Source organism: Equus caballus, chromosome 1 (assembly GCF_041296265.1).
Source record: "Equus caballus isolate H_3958 breed thoroughbred chromosome 1, TB-T2T, whole genome shotgun sequence".
NCBI lineage: Eukaryota > Metazoa > Chordata > Mammalia > Perissodactyla > Equidae > Equus > Equus caballus.
The window spans coordinates 126,526,982-126,538,468 of NC_091684.1; the positions used below are offsets into that span (position 1 = coordinate 126,526,982).

At 41.7% G+C, this 11,487-nt stretch overlaps 1 protein-coding gene across 5 annotated transcripts in view; it reads right to left on the reverse strand.

The window, feature by feature from the left end:
• LOC111775605 (gamma-tubulin complex component 5) overlaps nucleotides 1–9,577 on the reverse strand; it is a 48,436-nt gene extending 38,859 nt beyond the window's left edge. For 3 of the 5 annotated variants that reach the window (XR_011424651.1, XM_070231885.1, XM_023652159.2), the window contains exons 1-3: nucleotides 9,377–9,572; nucleotides 7,278–7,331; nucleotides 6,835–6,943 (exon numbers count right to left, since the gene is read on the reverse strand). Coding sequence is in view for 3 of the 5 variants with exons in the window: in XM_070231885.1 (XP_070087986.1) it covers nucleotides 6,835–6,943; nucleotides 7,278–7,331; nucleotides 9,377–9,522 (309 nt within the window). In the remaining 2 variants the exon portion in view is untranslated. Of the gene's footprint in view, nucleotides 1–6,834; nucleotides 6,944–7,277; nucleotides 7,332–9,376 lie in introns of all 5 variants that reach the window. The other 2 variants (XM_023652167.2, XM_023652163.2) reach the window with 2 other exon arrangements.
• Nucleotides 9,578–11,487: the final 1,910 nt, after the last annotated feature.

The window sequence follows — 11,487 nt, forward strand, 5'->3', positions numbered from 1 at the left end:
AAATTCAAGAACGGGAAGGGAAGTCTCTGACGGCTAAAGAGCAATAAGCTTTTCCTATTATATGTTCTACAGTACTTCATGTACGTCTTTAGTGTTTATCATAATCATAATTATAATTAAGTAACTCTTTGGGCAGTGATGATCATTTCTCGTTTATTCTGTATTCCTACCACCTAGTATGATGCTAGGGACACCGCAGACATCTAGTCAACTTCCTGGGAATGAGAAGGCAATGCATCACCAATAAGACTGCAAGGAGCTGTCCTTTTCTTGGATAACTTCTCACCTGCTTGGAAATACCTGACATTCCTTTAACGAAGAAAAGAATTTTTACTCCACAAAGTGGCCTAAAGTGTAAATACTTGAAGAAAATAACTCTCACTATATAAATCTATTATTCAGTAATAATTGTTAATGTCAGATTGTTTCTTGGAAGAACTATATGCCCCTGAAAGAGGTGGAAGAGGAAAAGCAAAGGCACGCTCTAAACCCTTGGACCAAGGCATTGCCCTGCAGCTGTGTGGAGGTGCACAAAAGCAGCATTTGGTCATGGGAGGAGGACCTGCATGATGCCACTCCTCCATTCCTGTACCTTGTTCATGTTTCGCTAACATCTCTAAAGGGCACCTAGAGGACTCATTAACTGAGGTTATCACTCAACTACAAATTAGCACTGCTGGTCAAAACATAGCCTGTCAACCAGCAATACACCACCCTTTGAAAAACACAGGCTACAATAAAGCTGGAACTCTTTCTCCACATTAGTCACATGCCCCTTTTTGGTCTGTCTCCTGAAGCTCTGCATAGTCCCTGCTCCTCTCTGGAGAGCCAATGAACACATGTACACATATGTTGAAAGAGGCAGTGCCATGTGCTGTGCATTTATACCGGAGGTGGTCTTGAATCTCAAATTTAGAGATCACTTCACTTCCACATTCTTTGAAATCTAAAGATAGAAAGAAACAGATTTCCTAGTTTCAGTGGGGTTTTATAGATATGCCAAAGTCTTTGCTTATTTCTCCAAGAATTTCAAACAACCCCAAACTCTCCTTCTCCAAACATCATTTAGAGCCCGGAGGATGATGAACAGCTACGTACTGAGTAACTCCTATGGATACTATATATCTCTATCTATTTATAAATTAAAATACAGTGAGGTTAGAGACTCGGTTCTGGCATAATGGAGGGAGGTGGTCTTCAAATCCTCTCCCTCAAAAGTAACAATAAAGCTGGACAAGATTGACAAAGACAACCATTTCTGTGCTCTGGATTTCTGGATGGAGCACAGGCATACAAATGCTGAGAAGCGTTTATCCACGAAAATGACCTCAGGGGAGAATTGCATGAGTTTGTCACGTATTTGCCTAGAGCTATCTCCCTTTTCCCTCTCCTCTGTCAGAGGAGCAGTTCAACAAGGGCTAGACAGGAAGTGAAACCTAGCAGCCTTGCTGCCCTCTTGTCAGAGGAGGCTCACTTGAATCTGACGGCTGTCAGTTAAAGTGGTGGGCAACAGCAATGGCAAGTGAGCGGGGGAGCTAGTGGTTGCAGGCCTGTGTGGGGCAAGCAGCAGGCCAGCAGAACGTTTGAGGGTTTATCAGGGAGTTCCTGGATGCAAAACAGCCAAAGGGGGTTTGCTAAGCTCTCCAGATGTCTTGGGTTGACTAGAGGCTGTAAGGTGCACAGCAGAGACTAGAGTGGACGCAAGCCACCCTCCCATCCTTCGCCAATGGAGCCTGACTCCGTGCGCAGAGAAGATGAAAGAGAGCCAACACAAAGTATAAGCCAGGACAGTCTTGAAAATGGCCTTAAGTGTGAATGTACTTCTCAGTCCACACACAAATAAATCAGATTACGATCCAAAAATCATTAATGTAGTACACCATATGTTATGGACTGAATGTTTGTGTGCCCCTCAAATCAATATGTTCACACTCTAACCCCTAACGTGATGGTATTTGGAGATATGGCCTTTGGGAGGTAATTAGGTCATGAGGATAGAGACCTGGTCTGATGGGACAGGAAGAGACACCAGACAGCTCTCTCTGTCATGTGAGGACACAGGGAGAAAGCAGCTGTCTACAAGCCAGGAGGAGAGTCCTCACCAGCAGCCAAATGGGCTGGCACCTCAATCTTAGACCTCCCAGCCTCCAGAATTGTGAGAGAATAAATTTCTTTTTAAGCCACCCAGTTTGTGGTATTTTGTTACGGCAGCCAGAGCTGAGTAACACATTATAGTCATAGAATTCAAGGCAAAAAAAATATGATTACCTGTAAGACACAGAAAGAGATTTGACAAAATCCAACACTCATTCATGATAAAAACTCTCAACAGACTAGGAATAAAAGGGAACATCCTCAACCTGATAAACAGCATCTATGAAAAAGCTACAACTAACATCATAATTAATGGTTAAAACTGAAGCTTTCCCTCTAAGACTGGTAACAAGGCGAAGACGTCTACTCACTTCTAGTCAGCATTGTCCTGGAGCTTCTAGCCAGAGCAATAAGCCCAAAAAACAAACACACAGAAAACACTTCACATTGGAAAGGAAGAAGTCAAATTGTCTTTATTCAGAGATGAAATGATCCTAAGTGTAGAAAATACTAGGGAATCCAGAAGAAAATTACTAGAATAAATGAGCTTAGCAAGGCTAAGTAAACAAAGATCAACATAAAAATAAATTATATTTTTATATTCTAGCAACAAGAAAACTGCAAATGAAATTAAGAAGACAATTTCATTCATAATAGGACCAAATAGAATAAAATATTTAGGAATAAATGTAAAAGAAATGCAAGATTGTATGTGGAAAAAGAAAACTGCTGACAAAAATTTAACATGATCTAAATAAATAGCGTCCATATTCATGGATTAGAAGATTTAATATTGATAATATTGTGTATTAGTTTTCTAGGGCTGCCATAACAAAATACCACAAACTGTGTGGCTTAAAACAAAAGGAACGGATTCTCTCTCAGTTCTGGAGGCTAGAAGTCTCAGATCAAGGTGCTGGCAGTCCATGCTTCCTCTGAAGGCTTGAGAGAAGAATGTTTCCTAGCTTCTGGCAGCTGCTAGCAATCTTTGATGTTCCTTGGCTTGCAGCTGCATCACTCCAACCTTTGCCTTTGTCATTGCATGGTGTTCTCCCTGTGTTCAAATTTCTCTTTTCTTATAAGGACACCAATCTCCGGATTAGGGCCCATCCTAATACAGTTTGACTTCATTTGAACTTGCTTACATTGTCAAAGACTCTATAATAAGGTCACATTCACAGACATCAGGGGATAGGACTTGAACATATCTTTTTGGGGAAGACAGTTCAACCCATCAGATGGCATTACTTTCCCAAACTGATCTACAGATTTAATGCAATCCCTGTCAAAATTCCAGCAGGCTTTTTGCAGAAATTTAGCTGATCCTAAAACATGCATGGAAATTCAAAGGGTCTAGAACAGACAAAAATTTTGAAAAAGAAAAAGTTGGCGGACTTATATTATCTGACTCCAACACTTACTATAAAGCTACAGTAATAAAGACAGTGTGGTATTTGTGTAAGGACAGGCATATAGATTAATGAAACAATTGAGAGTCCAGAAAGAAATCATTAGATTTACAGTAAATCTGCTTTTGAAAAAGTTGCCAAGACAATTAATAGGTAAAGAACGGTCTTTTCAACAAATGGTGATAGAACAACTGGAAATTAATCAGTAAAAAAAATTAACTTAGATCTTTTCCTCACAACATATACAACAATTAAATCAAATTGGATCACAGATCTAAAGGGAAGTGCTAAAACTGCTAGAAGAAAACACAGGAGAAAAGTCTTTATAGTTTTGGGTTAGGCAAAGAGTTCTTTTGAAACCAAAGCATGAGTCATAAAAGAAAGAAATAGATAAAATGGACTTCATTAAATGAAACATTTTTGAGCTTCAAAAAAAAATACCACTAAGAAAATGAAAAGACAAGCTGAGGACTGGAGGAAAATATTTGTAAATCAGTTTTCTGAAGAAGAACTTGTATGAGGAACATATAAACAACTCTGATGACTCAATAAGAAAAGCAATCCAATTTGAAAACGGGTAAAAGATGTGAATGGACATCACAGAAGACACACAGATGGCAAAAAAGCACACGACAAGATGCTCAACATCATTAGGAACTAGGGAGATGTAAATCAAAACCACAACGAGATATTACTACGTGCTCTCTAGGATGCCTATAATCAAAAAGACAATCACAAGTGTAGGTGAGGATGTGGAGAAACTGGATCCTTTATACATTTCTAGTGGGAACATAAAATGATACAGCCACTTTGGGAAATAATTTGGCAGTTTTTTAAAAGGTTAAACCTAAGCTAACCACATAAACCAGCAACTCTACTCCCAGAAATTTAAGAAGAGTGAGGACTGATGTCCACACAAAGCTTGCACGAGAATGTTCGTAGCAGTTCATTATTCTAACCAAAACTGGCAACAACCCGAATGTTATCCATTGGTGAAAAAGCAAAATGCAGCATATCCATACAATGCAACACCATTTAGCAATTAAAAGGAATAGAATACAGGCACATGCCCCACGTGGAGGAACTTCAAAAATATCATGAAAGACGCAGACACAAAAAATGCATATTATATGATCTCGTTTATATGAAATGTCCATGAGGGCAAATTTATAAATACAGCAAGCAGATCAGTAGTTTTCTGGCATTGGGGTGGGGCAGGCAATGACTGTAGAAGGGCTTGAGGGAAACTTCTGTGGTGACGAAAATGTTCTAAAACTGGATTACGGTTGCATAACTACATATTAACTATAAATCAGTAAATTGTACATTCACAATGGATGGATTTTTATGGTATGAAAGTTATATATCTATAAAGCTGAAAAAAAAGTGTGAAGTTACTGCTACACTACAGCAGATGTGTTGAAGATGCCACAGCAAGGAGAAAAGGCAACCAACTCCACCTGTGTAAGTGGGGCAGGAGCCAAGGACAGACAGGGAGAGCAGGGCAGAAAGGACTGCACAGATTTATTTCTTCAACAAATACTGTCTAGTCTGTTCCAGGTGCCTGAGGACGAGTCAGACACAGAGCCTTACGCTTGTAAAACTCACATGTTAAAGGGGAAGACAGGAAATAAGCAATAATAAACATAATAATAAAAATGAAATACACTATCTATAGAGACAATACTTGAGTTTAATATAAAGGATGAGATTCCTCAGGCAGGAGAGAAAGGAAGGGCAGTGCAGGTACAGGACACAGAACAAGAGGCCCAGCAAACCTAGGGCATGTCGTTCCACTGTGTTCAGGGAGTCCTACAGCTGGAAGAGTACAGAAAAATGACTGGAGAGGGCAAGGAAAAGGTCAAAGTAGGAATCAGAAGTGACTCTTACTGTTTCATCTAATTCTTCTGCACAACATAGGTACTTTCACTGGCACAGAAGAATTTTTGGGACTAACAGTGCCTGACAGGTGGTAAGTGCTCTAAAAATGCTTGCCACTATTTCTATTATTAGTATTATGGTGCTATCGAGTCTAATTACTAAATTCTACAGTCTACCCACAAAGCTATATAAAATGAATCAAGAAGAGATCTAAGAAAGATCTGCCCCCTTTTCTTTCAAAATGGCCCTTGCAGGAACAATCCTCCGAAGTGTGTTTCTAATTCTTAGGGCATGAATTCAGAGCACTGCAGCTCTCTCTTTTCTAGAAATACCTTCATAGCCCTTCCTTAAACTGATGGACAGTTTCAAAAATTATCTAAAGCTTTCTTCCTTAGGATATCAATCCCCACAGCATAGACAAAGGGAAAGCCTACCAATAATATAATACTCCACAGAGGTTACTGTGAAGATTAAATGAGTGTGCAATAAACAGTTAATTCAGGAGGCCTGGGTTGCCCAAACCCTGAACATCTCAAAGGAGATGGCCCTGGACTGGCTCCTGAGAGATGACCTCGGAGCCCTTGGAATAGCCTGCTGAGAATAGTGCTTTTGTATGTCAGAGGCTTTGGGCCACACTGTAACAGCCTGACTAGAGTTTATGCTAACAATTTGACTTATGAGAATGCTTGTTTTCATCGGCCAAAGTCCTCGGTTTGACCTCTGTGGGGCTGGAGATTGAGGAGCTAAGGTCAGTCACAAGGGCAGCGCACGTCCATGTGACTGAACCCCAACAAAAACACTTTTGTTGGCTCAGGTGAGTTTCTTTGGTTGGCAACACTTTGTATGTGTTGTCACTGGGGGAATTAAGGGCATCCCCATGAACTCCACTGGAAAGGGACATATGGAAGCTTGTGCCTGGTTTCACCCTATGCATCTTTCCCTTTGCTCATTTTAAGTTTGTATCCTTTCACTGTAATAAACCATAACAGTGAGGATAGCAGCTTTTTTTGTGTTCTATGAATCCTTCCAGCAAATCATCAAGCCTAAGGGTGGTCTTGGGGACCCATGACTGAATATAACAGTGCTTGGAACAGCACCTGGCATCTAGTAAGTATTATATAGGTAGTTACTATTACCATATGCTGATGATGATAGCCATTTAAAAATTTTAATATAGCTAGACAGTGCTATTTGTCCCAATCTCTGATCTCATTTTCCATAGTAGGTTGGGACTGAGAAGATGATTAAATAAGAACATGTTTTTTCTTTCATTACAAGCCTGAGGCGCAGTGGGTTTGATGGCATTATTTAAGTCAATTTCCAGGAGATTCTGCTCTAGCCAGTAGACAACACTAAAACACAATGTTTAAATATTAACAGAAACAAACTGAAAATAATCAGATTGGAAACGGTAAAATACACAACAGAGACCTCACAATATAATGCATACCTTTATTTCTTTTATGCTTGGAAGTGATGCATTTAGAAATTCCTCAGTTAATCTCTTCCAACTAGCAGCTTTGCTGAGATCAGAATGAATGATGAATTTTTCATAAATTCTAAAATATATTAAAAAAATCTACTGTTATAAAGCTATACTAATAAAAAAAATTCTTGGGCTGGCCCCATGGCCGAGTGGTTAAGTTGGCGTGCTCTGCTTCAGTGGCCCAGGGTTTCTCTAGTTTGGATCCTGGGTGCGGACATGGCATCACTCATGAAACCATGCTGAGGCAGCATCCCACAGGCCACAACTAGAAGGACCCACAACTAAAAATATACAACTATGTACTGGGGGGCTTTGGGGAGAAAAAAGGAAAAATAAAATCTTAAAAAAAAAATCCTATAAGAAAACATTAATTTCTGAATCTATACATACATATAAAACTGACTTACCCTTCTATTGTCTTTTCCACCTTGTGGCTGTTGACATCCAAGAAATGATGAAATCTAAAAGAGGAAATGTAATTCTTATATCAATTTTGTTATACAGCTAAGTAGATTAGTCTCATAGCCCTCCACACCCCTCCAGACCCCGTATACCCAGCTGTACGTTTCCAGGAGTGCATCTCTCTCCCTGCATCTCTCTACTGTCAAGGCAAACAGCACTGCATCTCAGAGACTGCTCAAGTACCCTTTCCGCAAGACACAGGCCACCCTGAGCCTCCCCAATCCCGTCCTCTGGCTCCTTTGTCTTCCCAAAATGCCCTGTGTCTAAGTTCAGAGCACATTCTATATCAGGGTTCTGAATCTGTTTATTGCCACAGTGAAACCCAGTGAAACCAAGGGACCCCTTCTCAGAACAATGCTTTTAAATCACAAAGGAAACCAAGTATACTGAAATACAGTATTTTTAAAAGTTTGTGATATAGTAACAGACATATTTCTTTATTAAAGCACTAAATAACAAGATATAGCAGTGGGTCTATAACTACCATTAAAGTAACAGTAGACAATACTTAGAAATACATGCATCTCTACCAGTGACACAGTCATAGGTAAGCTAATACTGCTTGTTGCTTACCTTCCTAACTGAAGGAAACCCTACTTTTCAGTTAGAGGTTAGTGTAGTTATTTTCTTGTCCAAATTCATAACATCCGAATTCTATCTCCAGGCCCTTGGGTTCAGAACTATTCTACATCATATGTAATTAACTTTCGTCTGCCTTCTTTAAGGATAGAAGCTATATCTCACTTATCTCTGAATTCTAGGGTCTAAAACATGTTCACAATTTTTAAAAACGCAAACATGAATTGTTCATTTTTGCGATGGACTAAAGCATCATAAAATTATAGTATAGTTCACTCAACTCTTATTTTCCACTTTTTAGTATCAAAGGCAACAATCTGTACTTAAAAGTAAATTACACTAATAAATAAATAATCTATCTAATTCTATGCCAGTAAATGGCTGAGTGGAACACCACTTTACTTATTACAATTTAGTTTTTCAACGTGTAAAATGTTTCTCCCAACTCTAAAGTGATGTCGACCTACCTATCGCCATTTAGAAATATTAAGAAATTATTTGGGTTACAGCATTTAAACTTCTCTGTGTTATATGACTTAGGCAGGTACTGTTATAGCTATAAGTTACATTTAGGAACTGAGTTTATTTCAGAAACTAGGCGGCCTTTTAGACTCATTGTCTATTCTCATTAAAAACCAAATAGGCATTTTTACGTATGATCAGTTTGATAAACAAGATTAGTTTTTTAAAAATTGTTTACTATTCAAGATTTCTACTGAAATTAGACTATTATCACTAATATTCTTCTAGTAATAATTCCATTATAGTCAACAATCGTAACAGTATTGTCTAATTTACATCTTTCATAAACAAAAATGGGAGCTCTGACTTCACCTAAGTGTGTAAACTAAATAAATCCTTAAAAATTAATTACATGAGAAACTGTTGTTAGCTTAGAGTTCCATGTGCCAGGAACTATTCCAGGTGCTGGCATAAGAAATGAACAAAACAGACCAAGACGCCCGATCCTGGCAGAATTTGCATTCTACTTGGAGGTGGGGGTGAGGAGACAGTGAACAACAGATAAGTTTGTCAATGTGTGACACCATGCATTTTGGAAAAAGAAAGAGGAAAGCAGGGTATGGGAGACGTGGAGTGGCCCGAGCAGGGTGAGGAAGTCGGTGAGAATACGGTTTTAAATAGGATGTCATCATTACTGTGCTCTAACACTTCACGTACCCAACCCTTCAGACAGGTGGAGCTCTGTGTACCGCCCTCGGGGCAGTGGGTGGGGCGGGGACCAGGACAGACAGACCCACTCTAGGAACTCGGTTCCAAAGCCGGAGGCTGACCTCCACCGACCCACAACCCGCTGCTTCAGCACGCATGTCCCCCGCTTCGGGACCCAGTGGCACGAGGGGCCCAGAGCTGTGGCGGCAGCAGGGAGCGCAGGAGCTCTGCGAGGGTCGGGCCGCGCTCCTGGCCCCGCCTGACTCCTTCCTGTCCCCGGCGCCGCGCCCCTCACCTGAAATTGGACAAGACGAAGTGCAGGGCGAGCTGAAAGTCTGGGCCCGCCTCGTCCCGTAGGCCCGCCACACGGCGGACGAGCTCGCGCACATCTTGCTCCTGCTGTCGGTCCAGCCGGCTCCAAAGCAAACACGGCCGCGCCATGCCTCTGCTCTCCCGCCGTTACACACTAGCTGGAGCCGCTATCGCGAGAGTTCGCGCTGCCGCCGCGTTGTGCCTCTGAGAGGCTGCGCTGCTCTCGCGAGAGTTCGCGCTCCCGCCGCGTTTAGCCTAGGCGCTGATCCTTGCTGGAGGCCTAGCTGTGCGTTTTATAGTCTCATCTAAGTTTAGCAGTGTCCTCAAAGGGCTAACCGTTATTATTAACATTAATAGTAGTCTGTGGTTAACCTTGGTTAGTGGTTTAATTTGTGATGTTCTGAGAGCAGTCAGTTCGTTCTCATTCAGTGTATCTATTTTGCACCCGCGTGTTCAGGTACCATGACAGGTTAGTTGTCCCTCCTTCTCCAGGCTTCACTTTCTTCTTTTAGAGGTCATCTCTGATGATCTCTCAGTTCCCCTCTGTCTAGGCAAGCAAAACTATATGGTCTACACTGCAGCAGGCGTTGGCAAAGCAGTTGTGCGGCACACAGGTGAGCGCTGCCCCTCCCAGCTCTCACGGGCTTGTGACTCCGAGTGGCCGAAGGAGGGCTCTGTAAACCGTGTTGACCAAAGGTGGGGTGTCATCTAATTCAAACTGTAGCTGTCAACTTTCCGTTAGCTATTGCTCATAACCATTCTGAAAGCTGTTACATAGACCGCTTTATTTTTTTCTTTTAGGGATCTAGATTTTCATGTGTTTTATTATATTGTGTTTCTGTAGTAATAGATAGCTGATAAACAACTATCTTGGTCCATTTGGACTGCTGTAACAAAGTACCACAGACAGGGTGGCTTATAAACAACACAAATTTATTTCTGACAGTTCTGGAGGCTGGGATTTGAGATCAGGGTGCCAGCTTGGTTTGGTGAGGGCCCTCTTCCAGGAAGCAGACTTGTGGTTGTGTCCTCACATGGTGGAAGGGGTAAGGTGCCAGGGCCTCTTTCACAAGGACACTAATCCCAATCATGGTGGCTCCACCCTCGTGACATAATCACATCCCAAAGGCCCAGCCTCCTAAAACCATCACATTGGGCATTGGGATTTCAATATATGAATTTTGGAGGGATGCGAACATTCAGACCATAGCACCTCCCTAAGACATAGACTGCATATGATTGCACAAATCCCGTAAGGAGAAAATCATGTGGTAGAAATGATTCTACAGAATGGAATTTATACTCTCCCTGGGCAATCTTTCGTTCTCCAGTTTCAACTATCTGTGTGTTTATAACTCTCAAATCTGTGTATGCAGCTTGCATATTTCTTAGCACCCCAAATCTATAATTGCTTGTTGTACATCTCAAAAAATCAAAGTATACATGTGTAGTACGTATGTCTCTACCTACCTCCCTGTCCAGCAGGTAGGTTTTGGCTTCTGGAGGGAGATTTAGAAAACTTTCAATAGGGCACTCCCAATGACTTGGACTTACTAGGACCTGAGCCACTCTCCCGGGCCTCCCTGGCTGGACTGGGCCAGTGTCCCTTTCTGGTTGGAGAAATTTTCCAGAGGTGGCTCTGACGACTGAGCCCCATTTAAAACACCATTAAGCCCTAGACACCTTCTGTGGTTGGCCCCGGCTGGTCACCTCCTCTACAGGGGATGCAGAAACGTTTTTGGAAATTACATACGAAGACAGGATGGCAAACAGTCCTGGCACACTGCTACGTGTCCCTTGCTGGCAAGGGCCAGTGTGGCCTCCAGAATGGACTTTGGATAAATTTTCTGGAAGTGCATGCAAAACCAGGTCTCATGCACGACTGCAGCCTGGCCAAAGGAGCTGTCCACACTTTTCTTGTCCAGCCTGTCTCAATGCCCCCCTTGGAGGGACTTAGAAATATTTAAGGGGTGTCTCTGTCGAATATCCCCACACATGTGCCAGTCTAGGGATACCTAGCACAGGCCTACATGCCAGGGCAAGTCTGTCCTGGCTTCTGGAGGGGTCTTAAAAAAATTGGGGGAAGTGTAATGT